Source organism: Eutrigla gurnardus (assembly GCF_963514095.1).
Source record: "Eutrigla gurnardus genome assembly, chromosome: 21".
NCBI classification, from domain to species: Eukaryota; Metazoa; Chordata; class Actinopteri; order Perciformes; family Triglidae; genus Eutrigla; species Eutrigla gurnardus.
Window position 1 is genome coordinate 8,446,642 of NC_139932.1, and position 22,432 is coordinate 8,469,073.

The 22,432-nt window shown below is 43.4% G+C and overlaps 1 protein-coding gene across 1 annotated transcript; it reads left to right on the plus strand.

The window, feature by feature from the left end:
• The first annotated feature begins 4,064 nt into the window (after positions 1-4,064).
• On the plus strand, positions 4,065-12,357 carry fam180a (family with sequence similarity 180 member A). The gene is made up of 3 exons (XM_084038377.1): positions 4,065-4,249; positions 9,641-9,738; positions 10,100-12,357. Exons 1-3 carry the CDS (start codon positions 4,174-4,176, stop codon positions 10,427-10,429), a joined length of 504 nt encoding a protein of 167 aa, XP_083894503.1. The 5' UTR covers positions 4,065-4,173; the 3' UTR covers positions 10,430-12,357.
• Positions 12,358-22,432: the final 10,075 nt, after the last annotated feature.

Below are 22,432 nucleotides of genomic sequence, written 5' to 3' on the forward strand. Positions count from 1 at the left end.
ATCCTCACTGGACTCGCTCCTGCTTTTTCTCACATTTTCTGCTCCAACCCGTTTAAGTGAAAATGACCCTCACAAAAAAAGAAAATACTCCACTTGCCTCTGTTGTAGTTTTATTGTTTACCTTTTCCAACCTTCTGGATCAAGCAAGAACAAAGATTCATTTAAAGTGAAAGCCCGACAAAGGCCAAAAGCTTTCCAGCAGAGCTTCGGTCGGGGATTAAAAATAATTAAAATTTCCAACTCAAAAACCCCTTAAAGGCTTTGGCTTGGTTTTACACAGACGGTGAACACAGTAAACTGCAATATAATAACAATGTATACTAACTCGGGTAATAGCTGAAGGCGGTTCTCCGGGAAGCTCGTGTGTTTTACATCCAGTACATGCGGCCTCCTGCTGTGGCCCCCGGGCGTTCGGCTCCGACGATCTGTCAGAAACAATATCCAATGTATTATAACACTGCTTTCACTTCCAGCCATTACTCAAAACACTTCCCATGAGTCCCATTCCCTGGGCTGTAAAAGAAAAGCACCTCAGCATTGCAACTCTCAGCATCTTCTATATTTGCACAGGTCTGATGTTTACCTGTTATTACCTTCACTCGCCGCTTCCTAAAATTAGACGCGCCTCACGCCAGTTCAGAAGTGCAGTGGCCTCGTATCAATTTGCATATTTGAGGCGTTCCAGTGATTTTTTAGCACAGAAGCTATTAAACCAAAGGACATCTTAAGAGTCCCCACCTGGTCTGAACCCAAACAACCCTTTCATCCGGCCGCATTCATATTGTCGGACTCATCTGAATAGAAATTAAATGATTTCTGAATTCATGCAGCATCAAGCAAAAGAGTTGGGGAGGATCACTGCAGGATCTTGGGTGAAGTTTTGGATCTCGTGTGTCGTAACACTGCCCCCTCATGGCTGCAAAAAGGTTTGTGCAGAGCAACCCGTGTGTTTGTGTGTTTATGACCCTGAACATTCAGGGGTCAGTACCATTTTTCTTGTCTCGCACCTGCGGGCAAACAGAAGACAGGAGCTGCAGAAAAGACCATTTTTGGCTTTTGTGCAACGCTCAGAAGGTGTGAGTCATGTGAATCACATGCAGGGTTACAGCTGGTGCAGCGAGGCGTTCCTCCAGCTTCCTCATCCATGTAAATGCCTTTTATGTTCCGCGGGCTAAAAAAAAAGAAGACAGGCCACCGTTCCTCCATTTCACATCTGCTGCGAGCAAACATTCAATTAAACATATGGCGGCAGTGGAGCAAAAATTAAAGTCAACTGGCGCCGTCTAGATCAATCAAACATTTTGAATGCAAGTAGATTAACAAGATGATATTTTATGTCTGCTCGTCAGTCAGGCGAGGGATGTCTTTTTATCACGTTGCATTGTCAAATCCCTCCACCCTCTGCTCCCCGAAATATATTTCCCACCATTGTGTTTTTAAGAGCAAGCGAATCCCAACGTTTGAGACGTCAAATCGCTTTAAAGTATCCACACAAACCGATATACAGCTCCCACACGTACACTCAATATTTTTATCGCCGCTGAAATGAATTTGCGCAACTGGTGTTATTTCAACTGCTGATTCTTTCTTTCTTTTTGTTGTCAACAGGGAATATTTAGCTGAAAACATGAAGTGCCTTACAATTTAAAAAGGGCACAAATGCCAAACTTCATTCTTTATTCTAACACCATGGCGCCAATGAGGAATGGTGCGCTCTTATCAGCGTTGCATTGTTAGAATAAACATTTACGTCTGATATCTGCAGCCTCTATTTGAATAATTAATTGCGGCTTTCTAATCTAGCGACTGGGCACAAGTGCCTTTCTTTTACACGAGGCTATTACTGGAATAGTAGCCGATCTGCATTTTATTTCTGTCGATGCAGCCTCGGAGGACCGAGCCAACAAAGCAAACCATCTGAAATCCGGAGCACCTACACAGTCTATTATGTGCTTTGGCACTAGAATGGGGCCTGTGTGTTTATTGCACATATTCTGTGACAACAAAGAGCAGAAGAGGATGCGGAGGAGAGAGCATTAACACGGAGGGAAAGAGCCTTGACAGCCTCGAATCACGATGCTCTGAGTGGTCCTCACGTCGTTGTTGACTTGGACTGTTGACACGTAGCTGTTTGTCTCCGTCTGCTTCAGTCTGGGTTTCATCGTCGTCTGGTTACGTATCTACAATCAGACAGGCCTTTTAAGTCGGGACTTTGTTCTCTGCCGCACAGAATTTCAATGAATTAACCTAGAATTTAAACCAAAGGACACAAACGGAGAGGTTTGTGTAGGAGGAAGACAGATGATTTCCATTTCTTTTTTACAGAATAAGTGGGGAATATGCATTGCAATTTGGCTTCTGTTGTAATAAAGCATTTTATAAACCACTTGATTGTTTGATTTCAGCATTGTATGGTGGCATGGCTAAAACGTAGTCCAACGGGTCAAGGTGCATGAAAGGTCAGATGATCGTAGAGATTTGAACTGTGACTAAAGGTCCACAGCCGTGCTAGCAGCTCTGCACTTTGAGCTAACGGCTAATGTCAGCAACGCTAGCATGCTGATGTTTAGCTCGGCCTCCAGGTCTGAAAAGTGAAGCCAAGGTGTGAGTGCCTTAGACGTGCATTCTTTCTAATGGCCAGCAGGGGGCACAGTCTGATTATATAGAAGTCTATGAGAAAATGCCCTCTTCTTCTCACTTGATCACTTAATTATCTCAGTTTATCGATGGCCGAAAAGCAAAACCTCCTATCCGCAGGATTTTCTGATTGGCGGATTTCACTTTGAATGATGAGATGATGGAAGGTTAACAATACCTAGTCTGTATTGTCAACACATAATATAGTAATAGTCCAAAAACAGTGTATTACACATTGGGTATCCTTAACAAATAGCATTCTGCAAGAAAAACTGTTTTATTTTTTATTTTTCTCAAAAAAGGGAATTTTTCAGATAGGATGTTTTGCTCCTTTGGTCATCGATATATTAATAACACAAGTTTATGACATCAATCTTTCAAGGCTTTTTTAAATCCAGCATGATGTTCATTTTGTACATTTTGGTCCATTTAGAGTCACATAGAGCAGAAAGCAGATGCCGCTGTAGTAGATCATTGGTGACACTCACTCCTTATTTGGAGACACGCGTAAATTTGAAAAATACTGTGACAAAAATTTACCCAAGAAAGTGCCCTTCTAGTCTTGGTTTATCTTGGTAATCCTGAAGAAGTGGCCCTGCATGCCTCTGGTCCAGTGAGGAGGAAAACTTTCATGCATCGCTCTCTTTGAGTTGGCAACAGCAACCAACAACATCTGCCCACGATGACATTCACTACGGCAGAATGATTCTGTTTCGGAGGGCATCGGAGGGCAATTTGAACAAAGGCACCTCCGGTTGGTGTTTCCTCTGAACATTTCAGATTCATGGTCCCTGGATCCTCAACCATAACATCCTCTACACTCATATGTTGGGACGCTATTTTCACAGTTGGTAACGTGTCACAAGCAATTGCAGCATTGCACCCAACCGCAACCAAAGCTGCAGTTGTTAACACTGCAAATATTCTTTTAATTTGCTTGTACATTATCAGCACTGATGGTAAAAAAACAAAAAAAACAATGAAAAAAAGGACCCAAGTTAAAAGAAAGTGAAAATATCCATTAAACTCAGCTGGAGCTTGTTTCTAAGAAGAGCATCTGTCTCTTGTACCAGCCCTGCTTTGGTTCTGGCTCATCTGATGCCAAAAGGTTCCAAGAATCAGTTGGCAAGTCGTTCGGTCCCCTCGTCCAGTTAGTCAGTCACCTCTTCAGTTGTTAGAGTCACACAGTAAGTGAACCAGTCAGCCAGTCAAGCCGTCAGCCAGTAGCTTTGAGTAGGGTCCGGCCAAGAAAATCCTGATGGTTTCCAGATGACAGGCCAGACGGCCAGGCCTGAACCGAGAACACACACACACACACACACACACACACACACACACAGAGGGAAAAAACGGAGAGCGAGGATGAATGGAGGGAGGTGGCAACAGGAAACATTGATGCTGTGAAATGATCCTGAGTATGAAACGTTCTTGTTGCACAAGAAATGCCGAAACTCACCAGTCGGAGCATTTGTCCCGTGAGAGAGACAGGGAAAAGAGAGTGTGTTTAGTTGTGTGTGTTTGTGTGTGAGGATCAACATGACGCAGTTGTTGGCTCTGCTCATCATTGTTTACCTGTCCGTGTACCTGGCCGCCACTCAGCACCACAGGAGAGGTAGGTGGACTTGCAGACTCCATGCATGCGTTATATCTCCAACATCTTTCATAGTGTCAATATGTTGGAAAAACCTCATTTCAACAATGACAATCTTCCAAAAGCCTCTTTAGAAAATGGAACAGAAACAACAACAATCATGTTGGTTCCATCTTGGTTCGCTCATGTCTGCGTGTCTGCGAGGGAATGTGTTTATCCTTTCGGGTATATCGAGAACATTGTGACACGCAGGACATCAACAGATAATTTTCCGATGAAATGGGACCGGCCTGTTGTTACTGGATCCACTCACTTCGGAAATTCCTTTCCCAACACGCACATAGCTGAAAATCTTTGGATAAGTACCAGGGCCATTAACGGGATCTTTATGTCTGCAAATGCAATACCAGGATTAAATAGAATGAGTAGACGTATGAAGAAATAAAGAAATAATTGCACAGTATTCAAATATTGAATGTTGTTCGAGCTATACAGCCCTATTAGCATGTTACTTAATGGTTTTATAAGACCAATATTCGCTCTCTTGACTGGCCTCCACTAACTGAGAAATACATGTCTCTTTAGCTGATGAATGCTCCGCTATGTTCACCAGCTAGTTGTGCTGGACAGGTAGATTACAGTAGGATTATTAGTGGATTTTTAACTGCTGCCTGAGCCATATACGACTATCAGAGAATTAATATAGCAGCAAAATACAATTGGTTGTGTGAAGACACAAGGGAGTAATGTCTACCTGAGCACAGAATGAAGTCCCCCTCCCTCTGTGTGTGTGTTTTTATCTGAGCTTCTCCTTGCCTTAATGGCATAGCAGGCCAGCCAGGCGTGCTTTTAGTGCACGTTAGTGTATGTGAGCGTGTCGCCATGACCGTCGCTCTGCACTGCTCGTGTGTATGTGACAACACTGTCGCAAATGAAAGCATTTCTATCAAAATGAGTCCATTTGTTCAACTACTTGCTGATGGATGCGGATGTTGAAGCGCTAAATGTATGTAAAGCAAACTAATTCTTATATGCGTCATTGTTTTGGACACTATTTGGTGGGTGGAAATTCAACATATGTGACCACTCTCCAGTATCTCCAGTCATCTCCTCACTATTCTAATATCCACAGAGTCACATCCTTTCTCGTCTTCCCCGGCAGAGTGGCGATATGAAGTGACTTTACTGCGGCTCCGCTTGTCATGGATTTGTCTCCTAGTGGGAATATTGATGGGGAAGTCTGTTAACATTGTTAATGGTAGATTTTTGCATCTGAGCTAACAATGCAGTTTTATCATCGTGTGGAGTTACATTTAAATGCTAAGCAGAAGGTTTGTCACTGCAGCAAAGATTTGATTCCCTCCCGTGACCTTTTCAGTCTCTTTTACCATAAACTGGAGGGGTGCAGACGTCCATTTTGTTACTGTTTTTGGTTATTTTTCCTGCTCTCTCTCTCTCTCTCTCTCTCTCTCTCTCTCTCTCTCTCTCTCTCTCTCTCTCTCTCTCTCTCTCATCAAGACATCCCCCCAACCAGGAATACAATTTAGCCCTGCTAATTAATGGATCTTTGTTGTTCCCTCATCTCCTTGTAAGTAGTTAGCGGGAGATTACAAGTTCCCTGCCTGTGTGTAATTATATTAGGGGAAGCCTGCCCATCCACACGCTGACTGTTTGAAACACTGGGGGGGGGGGGGGGCACTGAGGAATGAACAGGCTCAGACCAAGCAGCAGGAAGAGCTGAGCTGTTGGAAGGAGGGAGGGACATCCACATTAGCTATTCCCTCCTTATTCCCCACCTGCCCTGCAGTGGACCTTTCCCACTGCTTATCATTACCTGACCTCCACATCCGCCTGTGCACCTGTTCCCAATCCTCTCATCAGCTCCTCAGCTCCCCTACCAGATTGTGTTTTGCAACCCACCTTAGTGCTTCATACTTCCTCTGTCCGCCTGCTTTCTTATTATTCTTCGCCTGTCTTTTTAAGCTTCTTGTACTTCCTGTGCTGCTTCTTTGTCCCGACTCCCTGCCTGTTTTTGACCACCTACCCTCTAATGTGCAACGTTGCGTTTTTTGTTTGTTTTGTTTGCTTTATAAATATTCTAAGATACGTGACCTGTTATGTGAACATAAACCAGCAATAACATTTTATTGGAAACTGCTTCCCCCCCACGGCTGGAAGCATTAAACAGACACTCTACTGCAGGCCAAAGTGCTGTTAGATAGAGCAAACAATGACAGAACATAGGAGTCAACTTTTTATTAAATATTATTCACGTTAAATGTAAATCTGCATCGTGTTGGCCTCCAATGTGTCATTTCCCTGCAGTTCCTCGACCTGTTAACAACGTAACCCTTGTTCTAATGAGCCCTCTTTCCTCTGGGTGTTGTTCTGTTTACAATCACAACGCCCCACTGAAGCTGAAGTGTCTATTCAGTATGTCATACAACAGCACAGCAATCAACCGCCGCTGATCGTGCATTCGGAGTCCCTCATTCAATGAGCAGTTTTAGTTGGGTGATATTGTAGCCTAAGGCTAGTCCTGAACTTTTCTAGAGTATTTAGTCTAACTTCTTTTTGCCAGATGGAATTTATAGCAAATAGTTTAGCACTTAAAAACTAATTTTAGATGAGAAGAATAATACTCATGATTCATGTATTGTAAATAAGAGACTAGAGCCAGGAGAGGGTTAGCTTAGCTTAGCTTAGCTTAGCATGAAGACTGAAAGCACGGAGCGAAACACATTGTGTCAATCAAAGCTTCTTCATTATCGTGGCCTCTTCCAAAAACATTTGCGGTTTAATTCTCAGGCAGCTCTGTGTGATGATGATGAAGCTACAGCTAATTAGCTTAGCTTAGCATAAAGACAGAAAGATAGGTGACAGCTAGCTTTGCTCTGTCCAAAAGTAAATCCACCTAGTCTCCTAAGCAAATCAAAAAACTAAATTAAAGTGTAAAAACAGCACTTTGTGAGGTTGCCATGTAACTGTATGGATCAACTGTATTAATTAATGAGCTTTGGTTGGCTTGTTGATGATTTTTGTAACTTTGGACAGAGTCAGGCTAGCTGTTTCCGTCATCTTCATTCTGTATGCTAAACTAGCTGGCAAGAAACCCCCCAAAAATGTATTTCACCAAATGACTCACCTTTCAATTAGACAATGTGAAGAAAACATTTCAGGGTTTTATGTGTCTTTTTTGGTGGATATTGAACTCTTGACATTAGTATTTCTAAAATCCTGACTCTGGTCTCGTTCGGGGAAGATCTAAGAGGTGAAACGTTTTAGAGAATATGTTGAGGAGATTTGGCAGGTTTTATTATTCTAACACTGGAGCTGTAGGTTTTCTTTACAATGTGAATGGTGGCTGCGTTGTGAAAGCAAAGCTGGAGCTGAGACTGGCAGTCGCCCAAGCAGGAAGCAGGTACATGGGGAGATCAGCCAGTGCATGTGGATTTGCTTCGCCTCACAAATGCTATAAAGCCTAAATGTATCTGGCCAACGAGGCTCTGGGCGACGGGACTGATCATTACTGCAGAACTGGCAGAGCGGCACACCATAGATGCTGTAGGGTAGGGGTGGATCGTATCCATTATTCAGGCCTGCTGTTCATCCTGTATGGGATACTTCATTAAGATACGTGTGATCCGACGAACACGCCGAGCCAAGCGCCGGATGGCAACAAGCACGTGTAAAAGCAGTGGAATCCCTTTTCAGATCAAATCAACTTTGCTTTTTCAATTCAGCCTGACGAGGTGTCATGGGATTGGTGGCAGAGTCGCACCAGGTCGAGGGCGTTGCAATATGAACATATTTATAGAGACTGGGCAGTACTATTAGTCATGTAATTAACTGTATAGAAGGGCAAAATGCCTGCAGGGTTACTCACAGTCCTTGTGTGCCCCCTTCATAGACCAGCCTTGTTTCGACCTTGCAAAGACTTTCCGTTACCAGTAGGGAATATCATGCTCACTAACACACAGGGCTGTTATGCTAAAATGTGAAGTCGAATATGGTGCTGTAACATCAAGCCGGTTCATAAATCATTCCTTATGCACAGATGCCCTCCTGGTTTCATTAAGAATTTAGAGAATTTAGGATTGTCTATTTGAGATGCTAAAAGCTACAAAGTATGAACTTTAGTTGTTTTTTTCCAGAGTTTGAAATTAGTCCAGCTTCATTTTGTTTTTTCAGACTTTCAAATAAGTCCTCCTGGACTTCAATTATTTACAGAGAGCATACCACTGGATTACAGGGATGTAAGTTGTATTCGAACCCTCTTTTTCAGGGTTTTCAATTGGAAATACCCCCGCAGCCGTTAGCAAAAAGCAGTAACAGATTACCAAGGTACGCTAATCAGTCAGATTATGAATAATGGGAACACTAACACTAGCTGAGTCAACATTAGCTGCTTGGAAATAACTGAAAGGGTTAGTTAAGATCCTGTATTTGGCTACTTTATATATTTTTTATATAACGTCATCATGCAGAAACAGGTCAGGTGGGAAAAAAGATTTTAATTCATGGGTAAATATAATTTTGACAAATTTGGTAGGCTACAGAACGAACAATATAAAAAACCTAAAAAGTAATGACTCCTTTACGTAAAACAAGATTGCAAAGTTTCGTATGAGAGTCAATTGAACTAATAAGGTGGTGTGATTATATGTCAGTGTCTAGCTGGTTCCCATCTTTGTGCTAGGCTAAGCTAAACTACCCGCCTGCTGGCTGTAGCTTCATATTTAATGGGCAGATTAGATTATTATTGGTTTCGATCTACTCATCTAACTCTCGGCAAGAAAGCAACTAAGTGCATTTCGCAACATGTGAACCATTACTCTCATGCTGCTTAATAAATCTATTGATTGTCTTGCAAAGTAACACTGTGGCTACATGTAGTGAGTTAAATCATAGAATATAAACTACTCGAGTAAATGCAGTCTTCTTAGTTACTGCACATAGCTCTAAGAGGTGTGTCACCCTGCGGAATTGCCTCCGGTTATCACCTCCAGTAAAATATGAATTTCATGGTATTTTTTATCATACAGATGTGGCTGCAGCAACTGTTCCCACTAGCTGAGAGTCCAGCACTATCTGGACACCTCAGATTACGGGGTCATCGGTCTGCTACACCCATGGACTGACTTTGAAATCTGACCGAATGGCAACACCTGCACCAGCCACTGCCACTTGTAAATATAGGAGCATCTGCGGCTTGGGGTTGAAGACCAGTTACCCTCTCCCCAGCTGGAGCCAGATCCATCTCCCACCTGCATAATATTTGAGCAGTAATGTAGCTGTGTTTACTCGACCTCTGGCCCACCCACATGCACGCCACGTCGGATAACGTGGTGCCTAATTTCTTGAACATGAGGAAGACCCTCTAATCCAATATCCTGCCCTTGTGTGTTCTAGCTCTGTATCCATCGGCCTACAGGATAAAGCGTGGGGCGTATTCCCTGATCGACCCCACGTTCCAGCGCTCGGCGGAGGACGTCAACCTGCTTTTTGAGGTCAGCGTCGATCCTGTTGCTTTAGAGGTGCCGACACAGTTAATGGCCTCGGCGCTTCGTTACTGGGAAGCACTTTAAATATGTCGAGAATGTACAGGAGATTGGTCCAAGTCACATATTTGTGGCCCGTCTTCCTCTGCTGAAAAATGAAAGCCCTGCTAATCGTGTGCAGAGAAGTATGTGTTTAAACAAAGTTTTTTCTGACACTAATGAAAGGAGATATGTGTTGTTATACTGTAAGGTCTTCAGTTCACTCAAAGAAGAGGTGAATCAACTGGATGTAGAACCTCACCAGCAGGTTATTTAGTTAGTGGTGAAGGTAGATCCTCCCTGAGTATGTTTTCTTGACCGACTCTCCCAGATCCTGCTGGCTGGAATGCAGATCCAAGGTGGAACCGGGGAAATGCTGATCCCAGATGAGGAGCTGGCCTCCCTGAGGAGCGTGGAGAAGCTGGAGGTCATCTGCGAGGACGTCCTGCCCAAGAGCCTCTCAGACATTCGCCGCCTGACAGCAGAGCTCGCCCGGCGCCGGCAGCCTCTGAGCTGGCGGGACTTCGAGAGGACCGTGCTGACTCTGGCGTACGCCGCTCAGACGATGGGCCGAGTCAGCAGCCCGCAGCAGAGGGAGGCGTGGACGGACGCTGCCATACAGCTGTTCAGAGCCGTCCAGAAGGACCTCAGGCCGTCTTGAGGAAGAATCAGAAGATGAACAAAACATTTTGGTGTTGATTTCTGTGTTCAACTGCAATTCTTGACTCAAACTGTGTCCCAGTTTGATGCATACCTTTACATAATAATTATATATATTAAATATGAATTGTTACACACAAAAAATTACTTCAAGGTTGACTAACTGGAAAAGCTAGTAAGTGGACCTTAAGATTTTTGTTTCCAAAGAAAGAAGAAAAGAAAGATTTTATCCTTTTTTTGTTGTTGTTTTCCATGATCTTCCTGAATCTATTAATTTACACCGCATCTCCTCCACTCCCTTTATGCAATGCTTTATGGGATAATACCAGCATAAAAACTCTTAAGCATCCGTCCCAATACCCAAACCTGCAGTCTTGAGCACCGAGGTGCAGGTTTACATACCCCCCGAATGGTCTGAATAATGACAACACTTCAATTGTGTTCCACTTTGAAGTGGTATTCAGAGCTATACGCTCAATATCTTTCCTCAAACACGCAGAAGATGAAGTTAATGCTTTATTTAGCGATGAAGACGAAAAACAGTCGGAGAGAGAAGTGTTTGACGTGCAACAATGCTCCCCAGCCGGAATCGAACTAAACCTCCAGGACACCCTGGTGTCACTGCTTTATGAAATGCTTTATTCCTCCCAGCTCATAAATGCGCAGCTCTCACGTGAGCGCACCGGTAATGCATCATGTTCGATCCTGCTTATTTGTTCATTTTGTGGAAAATGAAATAAAACCAGCGAAGCATCTGTCCTGCGGTGTATTTGTGGGAGCCACAGGACGGCCTCATTGATCAAGTGAGCTCTAATAAACTCCCACATCCTAGGGGCCTCACCAGCACCGGGGACCTGTGGCGGTTAATGGAAAATACATCACCGAAGTACTCAAAAGTAAGGCGACCCATAGTTTGCATACTGGACCTATAAAAAATATGCCAAATCAAACTAAGTGCAGCTTGAAATTCCTTTAGACAACTTTAGATGTTCTGTCTAGAAAAGATTGCTCAGCTGTGTATAATCAATACCACTAATTGCTCATTTAAGCAAACTGTAAAATGTTTGCTCCAGCTACCCATCTCCCCACTGATTTGGGGGAAATAGCTACTTGCCGTAATAGGCTTTCATGCAGCTCACCAATCTCGGAGTGGATAGAAAATATAAATCTGGTTCATGCTGGCGTCTCTCCTTAAGTCAGTACGTTTTACATTTGCCTACATTTGGTCCCCCAATGTTTCTGTCACTTCCTGCAACCCGGCCAGCATGTTAACTTGTGAAGTTATACATGATTATAACAGGTTTTTTAAAAACGTGTTTTCCTCTGGATCTCTTTCTCAGCATGGGAGCATTCGTGAGATGCCCCACTTGGTAGGATGGATTGATGAGGAGGTGAGGACTGTACTGTGGAGTTTCAGGGTCAGCCTCCCCGCACCGCTCTAACCATAATGATGAGTTTTGGGATGTTTCTGGGCACTACTTGACAGAATGTAAAGAAGCCAGAGTATTGAAGAAAACAGCGAAAGCTCCGGATTTTGTTCCCTGTATCGAATCCTCGTATACATGTGCCAACTCTCAGCTTGTAGGCTAATACTTTGTAGTTTTGGATGCTATTCTAATTTGCTTCTAGCATAAAGTATACCTTAATAGTCTGAAAGTTTTAAAATGATTCAAATAGTTTATTACTCTTCATCTCCATCTCCTCATCTGTGATCGTGGTGGAGATTTAGTAAGAAAAATTAGGCTTTTACACAGATTATTTGACTTATCCGTATTCTACATTGAAAATTAGTCTGTAATATTTTATCCACTTAGTGTATTATCCTTAGATTTGACTGCAACCTGCAGCGGGCATAGTGCATGTTGAGAGAGCGGCACCAAGTGGCTGCAGACAGAAGTGCTGTTCTCCATCTGAAACGTTATGTGTCAAATTAATCACATAAATTATTATCATATATATATATATATATATATATATATATATATATATATATATATAATTAGTAATGCATGAATGTGTGCAGCAAAGGTGGGGCTCATTTGACTTATTTTTCCTACTGCCGGATAGCTCATATTTTATGACATTGCAAAATAAAGGACTTTGTCTCCTCTACCAAGCTCTGCAAGTAAGATGACAAAAGTGTTTCCCTTCCTAACACACAGCTTATGTCTTTTATAATCATCCAATCAACAGAAACAATTAGAGCTGAATGGCCTTTTGCTAAAAGCATAGCCCGTTAAGTATTATATAATGAGTTATAAAAGATCAAATGGATTTAATTTCCTTTATTACCTTAATAAAATTATCAACACTGTCTTTCATCCTCGGGGAATCCATTACAGCTGCCTGTTCCTATCCGTTATGTGCCTAAATCTGTGGGTAAATGGGTCTCATGAGCAGACGAGCGTGTCCACTAGGTGGCAGCATTTCCCAATGTTATCCCCTGTTGAAGCCTCAGTCATGATTCTGTCATTTCTTATTGATTTGTGCAGACATTATGGGGGAAAATGGCCTGAGTTCTTGCTGTGCACACTTGCACGCTATCAGCAGAGACTTCATGAAGAGCTCTTAAAGTTATGAATATGTTTTTATTACGCCGAGACAAGACGTGAGCTGCTGCCTGAAGACAAATAATCATTGTGGCTTTTCTTCTTTCTTTCTTTTAATTATTAAGGTGTGTCTGGACGTCTTAATTAGAGCTGAAGCTTGTCAAAACTGGAATGCATATTTTCTGTTGGGAAATATATTTTGTGATCACCTCCAGCTGAACACCCAGTTGTTTTAGCTCAAGCTTATCAGCCGCATGCGTTTCCACACACAGCTGTCAGACATACTTTCATGCTTCGAGTCTCACTGCTGGCGGAGAGGAACCGGTGAGACATCACCACGTATATGCACTTCTCTTTTCTGCACCGAATTAAACTATTCAGTACCTTAACTGTTCATAAAAATTATCTTTCCCCCTGTCTGCCTGCCACTCAGATGACTCGGTGTAACTTGGCGACGTCCCCTCTGATATTATGAGAATTCAGGATTTCAATCTCAGGCATCAAACGCTCGGGGCCACACCATTAAAAAACATTCCTCTGGCAAAAATCAGCAGCAGCCCGTACGGGTCAAATTCCACTCTTTGTATTTGACACGATATGTTCACGTGAAAAAAAAAAATCTTTTTTCACCGCTCTTTCTTATTCCGATAAAGCGGGAATACAACACAGAACGAACGCTCGAGAGCTCCAGATGTGAGACGGCATGGTGGGAGGTGATTTACGAGCTGCGGCCACGAAACGGGGGTGAAGTCATCAACAACAGCGGCCTGTCAGCTGGTGGCATGCGTGTCTTGAGTGAGTGATTTTGGAGATTTCTTGCGCTGCTAACACCAGTTGAGCTGACGGGGGAAAAAAAGACTTTCTCAAGGTTGTGACCGTACAACTTCTGAGGGTTTAGCAATATAACAGTTCATTAGCTTAAACCACAAGTTCTGCAAAATGGGTCGCGGCCATTTTCCCAACCCTTTTATTGTAATGTGGCAAATGTAGTGTGTGTAATAGTAGCTGAGCCTAGCAGAGGCGGTCCCGGGGGGGACTAGGTGGGATGGATGGATGGATGGATGGATGGATGGATGGATGGATGGATGGATGGATGTGGGAGGTGGGATGCATTAGCCAGGCAGTGGGATGCCCTGCTGTGTCGCAGAAATAATTACAGCGCGAGCAAAGAGCAGGAAGCTCTCTCTGGCTTCCAGGAATCATCCCAGTATTTCACAAAAACATCACGACAGCTGGGAGACCGTCGGGGGAAATCGCCAAGCACAAATAAAACAAACAAAACAGCGTTTCAGCGGATTCTTATTGTCCAGATACAGGATTCAATTTGTTAGTTCGGGCTGCTCAAAATCCCACAGAGCTATCACACCCCCATCCCAGCTGTGGGGTACGTGTCAGCTTTTTCCCACCGCGTTGATTCGTTGGGTATGACTGAACGTTTGATAAGGCCATGGGAGAAAGTTGGCAGGCCGCAGGATTGAGGATAATGCTCTCTTACCCTCCCGAACTCTTATCGGACATTGTTGTGATGAGGTGCAGGAGCGGCGGTATGTGTGCGTTTCGACACAGCTCCTTGAATACCTGATGTGATTTTGGGCTCGGTGCAGTCCAGACGCAGGTGGAGCGGTCTCAGGCGGGTGATTGATAATGCTGCTGTGTGTGGATGGTATTCTGGGTGTCTTATCTCACAGACTCCCTTGGAAATCGTTTCAGAGGGGCCAGTGGAGATGAGATTCAATCCTAAATGTTCTTTTTTTTTCAGAGTTGGATGAGATTGATACCACTGTCTTATCTGTCTGTTACAGGCAGCGACAGCCGGTTAGCTTAGCTTGGCACTGACTGGAAACAGTGAGATGTAGCTCACCTAGCACCTCAGCTCATTAATGAATGCTACATCTCATTTGTTTAATTCTGTCAAACCAACAATTCAGTTTTTGATGCTAAAAGGTTTCATCATCTTAAAAATGCAGCCTGTGCTTTCACACTTCAATGACACTGAAAAGCAAACACACTGAAGCATTTTGATGACCGTAAAACCTTTTACTCATTTTACACTGTTGATCATCACATAAACCTGAATTCTAACCCTCCAGCGTGCAGGTGGGTTTTTGGCTGTGCTAACCCTCCGCTCCAGCTTTTAATTGAACAATCTCATGTATTTCTAAAAATGTGGAGCTATTCTTTGAAAATAGGTCACTGTGTGTAATGTACATGTGAAATGGGGTTACCTCAAAATAGGCTACAGCAGTGTTCGCTGGATCTCAGCACTCCTCGCCTTCCTTCTTGCAGTAAACAGCATTGTACCCGCTTGGTGGAGGGCCATGACAGCAGTAAATTCACCTTTTAACTCGTCAGCATCACTGAGGATGGGAGCCATGACAAATAGCATTTTCCATCTCATGTTCTCCACGCAGCTCTTTGCCTTGTCATTTACTGGAGACATGTAGGATTAACGGGGACGATACAAACAGAAGAGACAACTACATTAGATTGTTTTCAGATGGGTCTACTAAGGGCACATTAAAAGGAAGATAAACTAAACTTAACAGATAAAAAAAAAAGTTCAAAGCAAGAGATTGTTGTTCGAAAAGAAGAAATGTATTAAAAGGTCACGTATAAATGAGAAAAGCAATATGAAACAAAATAATCATAAAAGATTAAGACAAAATATAACTTCAATCCAACACGGCATCACATATTTCCTGTCATGAATCCTTGCATGTCACCTCCAAAAGGCTGCATTAGCAGGCATTTGATATAAACTTTCATATAAAGTTTCATAGCCCTCTGATATGCAGGATTGGGAGGGGAGGGGCTGCAGAATTCCTCCGAATATAGCTCTGCAAATTTGCAAACTTACCCTCACAGAGATTTTCTGAACTAACTACGGGGGCCAAAGATAGATCCTGGGGGGACTCTGTTGGAACCAGATCCTGTGTGAGTGATGGGTAAACTGCCAAGGCCGGAGAGGTGGACTCGTGGGTCGTAATCCATCGCGTAAACACAGTGAAACATTTGATTTCCCCATTTAGATTTATTTAAAAAAAAAAAGAATGTTTGTTGACGCTCGGGTCTCGCTTCCGTTTAACTCTGTGATCATCTGTAAGTCATCCGGCAGCAGCAGGTGGCCCGAGACTCAAACACTCGACTGTAAATTAATCCAGCTCAACGCGTCTCCTCTCTCTGGCGCATTTCCCTGTTTGGAGAAGAATGAATCATGAAGGGACTCTGAGGCTCAGCAGCCTGCCCGCTTTGTTTTAACTACGGCCGATACTCGGTTCTAATGGACGTTGAGTTTTTGCATAGACACCTTCTGGAGAGGAAGCATCCGTATTTGTGTGCGTGTGTGTGTGTGTGTGTGTGTGTGTGTGTGTGTGTGTGTGTGTGTGTGTGTGTGTGTGTGTGTGTGTGCTCTTAACTAAGGACACATTTACAAAAACATAAAAATTAGCAAGCGGTTGCCACGTTGCTCCTTCGCGCTGTGCCCGGCTGGGCTCCGTGGCAAGCCTGGCCACCAGGCGTTCACTGACGGGCCCTTCCTCTGGGCCTGGCCCCAGACAGGGGCCCCGGGCTTCCTCCGGGCCGGGTCACTCTTCTTCTTCCTCGATTATTCATGAGGTATTTTGAACCATTCTTAGTCAGGCCCCTTACCTGAGACCAATTTGGAAATGGGAAACCCTACCAGGAGCACAAAGCTCCAGACAACACAGACCTCAGGGTCATAGGGACACACAAACCTCTCCACCGCGGTACGGTGATGGTTCCCGGAGAAGACTAACTATGTATTAGGCCTATCCTTTGACAGTTTTCAGATTTTTTTTTATGGAGGATGCAGGGAAAAACCAGAGCACCCGGAGTAACAACCTGTGGAGGGGGAGGGGGGGGGGATGCAGGGAGAAACCAGAGCACCCGGAGTAAAACATGTCAAAATATTAGTTATCTAACTTTTTAGGAAAGAATGGCCGAATAAATAAAGTTTTTTGATGCAGGGAAAACCGGAGCACCCGGCGTAAACCTTGTCAAAATATTAGTCAATTCACTTTTTGGGAGAGAATGGTTGAATTAATAAAGTTTTTTGATGGAGGGGAAAAACCGGAGCACCCGGAGTAAACCTTGTCAAAACAATAGTCAATTCACTTTTAAGAAGAGAATGGCCGAATTAATAACGTTTTTTTATGCAGGGAAAACCGGAGCACCCGAAGTAAACTTTGTTAAAATATTAGTCAATTAACGTTTAAGGAGAGAATGGCTGAATTAATAAAGGTTTTTGATGCAGGGAAAAACCAGAGCACCCGGAGTAAAAACCTGCATGCGGGAGGTATGTGGGCGGGGGAGATTTGTCTCTACATGTAGGCCCTGCGAAGTGGGGACCAGTTCGGATTGGATCCAGCATCCTGCTCTCTGCAGTTGGCATCTTTCTTTGCCCTCATCGCAGTGCACTTCCCCTCCACAGCTTTTTCTTCCTTTACTGCATTTTTGGAGAGCTTCTGAATATCCTTAAGAAGCCTCTCGTTCTCCTGTTTCATGGTGGTGTTCCTGGCTATTAGGGAGTCGTAGAAGGCGGTCAAAGCTCTTTCCCCCTGGAGTTTGTTTTGGAGCTCCAGAGCCTGGCGCTTAAGAGTAAAGTTTTCTAGCCTCAGAATTTCGTTCTCTGAATTCAGGGTGTTGCTTTTGTCCAGGAAAGTCTTTTCAGCGGAGAGCTTTTTCTGCAGCTCCTCTAGCTGTTTTTGCAGAGTGTTATTCACCATTGTGTGAACTTTTCTCTCCTTCTTCATGAGTTCATAATTTTCCTTGAACCCATTGGAAGGAGCGAGATTTTTGCTCAACTTCTGGATGTCTTTGGTGATTCTGTCATTCTGCAGCTTCATGGCGTCTGTTTGTTCCTTCAGCTGGTCGCACTCGTGCTTCAGGTTATTCTGGTTGAGAACCTCCTGGAAGGTGTCACAGTGGGTTTTTCTCAGAACTCTGTTTTGTGCCTCCAAGACTCTCTCTTCAGCTTCCAGTTGAGCTTGATTGTCCTTAAATTTGTTAAGGGTTGATAGCTGCTCATTGATGAACTGGGTAAGCTGTTTCAAGTTGTCGTTGTCTTTCTGCAGCGAGTCCATTCGGCCCAGTGTTTCGTTGTACACGTCACCACAGACCTTAACACTGTCGAGCTCTTTGTTGAGACGCTGGACTTCCTGCTGCAGGGTGTCATTTTGACGAATCATGTCTTCTTTTGATGCTTGCATTGTGTAGTTTGTTTCCTGCAATACTTTCTCGTACATGACCTGTTTGTGCAACTCCTGAACGTTGTGTTGCAAAGCGTCATTCTCCTTGCTGATGCCCTCTCGCTCACTTTTTACAATAGCGCATGATTCAAGCAAAGCTTTGACATGCAGCTGCCTCTCTTCCAGCTGCAGGAGTTCTTCTTGCAGGGCATCATTTTCACTGCTTACAACTTTGTGCAAAGCAGCTTCGTCCTGCAGCTGTTTGAAGCACTCCTGAATCTCGCATTGCAAAGCTTCATTCTGCTGGCTGATCGTCACCTTTTCAGCTTTTGCAGCTTTGTAAGATTCTTCCAAATCATTGACAAGCTTCTGCCTTTCCTTGAGCTGTAGGAGTTGTTTTGTCAGAGCATTATGTTGACAGCTCAACGCTTCTTTTGAAGCTTTTATTTCGAAGTTGACCTGCTTGGCTTTTTCCAGTTGTTTGTTCAACATGTGGATTTCCTGCTGCAGAGCATCGTTACACTGCCTCATCTGATGTTCCTCAGCATAGAAGGATTCTGCCTCAGCCATGGTTTGCTCGTGCCTCCTGTTCAGCAGCGAGCGTTGATCTTGCAGGGCCTTCTTCTGCTGCATCAATATATCCAACTCCTCTTCCATTGCGATTGCCAAATCATAGTCACTCACAAGTGCTTCCTGCAGGAGTTGAATGTCTTTATTGCGCTCCTCGTGCTCTTGTTTGATGGCTGTGCTTTTTGCTTCCATGTCACCAAAACTCTCAAGCCAATTCCTGAGGTCATCATGCTCTTTCTGCAGATCTTGCCGTAAATAGTCCAATGTCATGTTTGTTGCTTTCATTTTCTCATTAACTGCATTAACATTGCTGTAATTTTGGACCTTTTCACTGAGGACCAGCACTTCATTTCGGAGGACATCACATTGTAGCCTTGTATCTTTTTCCTCTCTCATCAGTGTGCAATGTGTTGCATCCAAACTTCCCCATGTCCTAAATTCTCCCTCGGCCAGGCTAAAGCGGCTGTGTGTGGACGTTAGCATGTCGTTCAAGAGCTTTAGTTCCCTCTTCATGGCATCATACTTGCAAGCCATATCTACCGGTTTCTGGGCGATATCCAACTTATCCATGGTCTTGTTTTCCATTTCCATTTAAAAAGCTTTTTGTTTTCCGTCGATCACGGAAATGCAGAACCAAGTTGTATTGTCTATGTTGAAGAGATGATCACTAATGTGTTTCAGTGAGACTGAGTTGATCTACTGCCACCTATATTTATACACCCTGAAGACATATGCTGTGACACAATCCCGGAATTTTGTCTTTGATACAAAGGCAGTGCCTCTGATCAAAGGCAGTGACATCATCAGTGTGCTTTGTTCTTTGTTGCCATGGCAACTGTGCCACTGAGTTGCATTATATACAGATAACATTAACAAAAACCTATGCACCATTATTTATATATATATATATATATATATATATATATATATATATATATATATATATATATATATATATATATATATATGGTTTATAGCTGCATAGGTTTTTGTAATGTCTTACAAAAAAAAACACAAATGGTGAAACCAGAAACACAGTTTTTCCCCATAAAGAAAAAAAATCATAAGCAAACCTAAATGTGAGCCTTCTGCTGTGAATTATACCCGATAGTGAGGTGACTGTCATAGCACCCACCATTGGCAAGCTTTTTGCCTTTTATTTATGGAGTGAAAGGGGGAGAGAGGTGAACCAGACAGGGCTGCAGGACTTAGCCTCGGTACATGGGGCGCCGACTCTCCCGAGTGAGCTGTCCGGTGGCCCTGTTGGCAAGTTTTTTGATCTATGAAAGTTGTATACATTGTATGAACACCAAACATCTCTTGGCCTACCTGAAAAGGACATGTAATACACATCTGAATATTTTCTGTTGGGCTAAAAATAGATTTTGTGTGTGTGTGTGTGTGTGTGTGTGGCGTGTGCAGGGCTGCATGTTTGTGTGTGTGTGTGTGTGTGTGTGTGTGTGTGTGTGTGTGTGTGTGTGTGTGTTTGTGAGGACCCCTGGCCACATCGCCAGAGGCTTCCTGCCGGCCCTCGTCATGTGTTTGGTGTCAAACCGAGTGTGAAGAAGCTTACGGGGCCCCTGGGAGTCGTACACTAACCGTCGCTCACACTCTCATTTCTCTCCATCTGATTTGTATATCATCTGTTTACACTCTTGAGGTGGCAATAAACCATGCTGGCAAGCGTCCTCGTCCTGACAGCACAGCGGCGAGAGACGCGTCCCCGCGTTCACCCCCCTGGATCCTGCTAAATCGTCGAAAGGGGCTTTGTTTTCCTTCACAGAAGAGAAAACATGTTTACGAGGGAACAAATGATAGAAAACAAAAGACGCAGCTGATTCACTGGCCTCCAGTTGCATTCGACAACAGAACAATGTGGAGAAACAGATGTGGATGCAGTCGCAGTGCGGTCCTGCAGATGCTTTCAGTTTGGAAGTATGGACATCAGCAGACGGACCCTCGCTTTGTCTTTTCTATTGAACTTTTAACTTTGGCGTCACAGTGAGTGAACAGGTGGGATCCACTCTTCTGGGAAAAAAATCTATAATTGGTGTTTAATTAGGTGAGGTATGTGTAGCTTGTGGGCTTTTTCTTTTTAAAAAACACCGGCACATGTGTTCGGATTCCTCCAAATCCAGAGATCCTCGTCTGGTTGCCGTGCCAGGTCTTGCAGGTTTTAAAGATTTCGCTTTATGATCACGTGAAAAACAGCACATGCTTCTCCTTTGTATTTCATTCTCCATTAATACTCTGCAATCTGCAATCTGCAATCTGCATCTGCAATGCATTGTTTTATTTTGTGTTTTTCCTGAATGTTGTATTTATTTCTGATGAACAATGTACACTTAAGTACATAAAACACAAATGAAACGTGCTGCTGTAATAGTTTGATGGAATCCAACAAACTTACGTATTTGGTCATATTTTGTTGGGATGCTTGAGATCAGCTGACACATACGCACACACAGATTCACAGACAAATGCCAAGAGCAACTTCATGCATAATGCAGAATATGGAATCAATATTCTATCTGCACAACTTATGGAAGTAATTGTGTGACTCTTAAAAGTTTATAGTACCACAATCAATTTAGTCTGTCATCGCGTTGTAGAATCTGACAGTGTAACATTATAATTAACTAATTAATTATAATGCACCGTCACTGCTCGTGAAATGCCTTTGGGGATGAAATTTAGCTTCAAGTCGGCTTTGTAGAAAAACAATCTTTTCCCTGCACTTCCTACTGCCACTGCTGCATTTACATAAAGGTTAATAGAGTACGAGTGAAACTACCAAAAACATTTAAATAATAATTAGTAAATGAATAGTATTTATTTACATTTACACAATTCAAACAGATTGCATCATCAAAATGGAACCTATAACAATGTGTCTCAAGCCTTATTTGATCATGTTTCACCACTAAATGCCACCACACGCATTTATTTCATTTATTTATCACAGATGTTTTGGCTGAAGTCACTGACAAACAAGTTTTCTAAAAACTAAAACAGGCAGCTGTCAACTTTGTGATAATGCCTCAAAGGTTAAATTTTCTTGAAGGCCATTGAGAGCCGTCCAGCAGCCACTTTTAAACCCTCAATTTTTGATGTTATTTTTGTTTTCACTGCGTATCTCTTCCTGATGCTTTCTCTCTTGTCTCCACTTTAATCTGGTATAGTCAAAACACACCTATGGCTCTCAGTGGGACTGTGATTACCGTGGCGGTCACTACAAAGTGACTGCTTCGTTGCTGAAGTGATTGACCCACTTGTTGGCAGATGGACGTCCAACCCAATCTGGAAGTGAGACGTCCACCCCTCGGCCCCCCTGGGAAAATGAGTCCACAGGTTAATGCTGACCTAATCAATCAGAGCCTTGAACGGAATTACCTGTGAGGATTCCTGGCCGTCCACTCGGCTAATTAGCACTATTCATCTACTCGGGTGGGAGACGGTCCCGTGGCACTCCCGGGGTAAAACTAATCAAACATCTTGGCTCTATAGGGCCCCCTCGCTGCTGCCCTCCTCCTCATTAACTTACTTGAAGTCAGAGCAACTTAATGGGGGTTGGTCAGGGCATTTCTTTTGGTCTGCAGATGTGTGCTGGGTGTGGTTATTGATCCGGTCCAGTCATTCCTGTTTCAATGTTGGGAAGTCTGTTGGGGGTTACCCTCC

Excerpts from the sequence above, each read along its gene's own strand:
- fam180a (XM_084038377.1), top strand. The coding sequence starts at position 4,174 with ATGACGCAGTTGTTGGCTCTGCTCATCATTGTTTACCTGTCCGTGTAC. Across the intron at positions 4,250-9,640 it reads CACTCAGCACCACAGGAGAG|CTCTGTATCCATCGGCCTAC; the intron begins GTAGGTGGACTT and ends TGTGTGTTCTAG. Across the intron at positions 9,739-10,099 it reads ACGTCAACCTGCTTTTTGAG|ATCCTGCTGGCTGGAATGCA; the intron begins GTCAGCGTCGAT and ends CGACTCTCCCAG.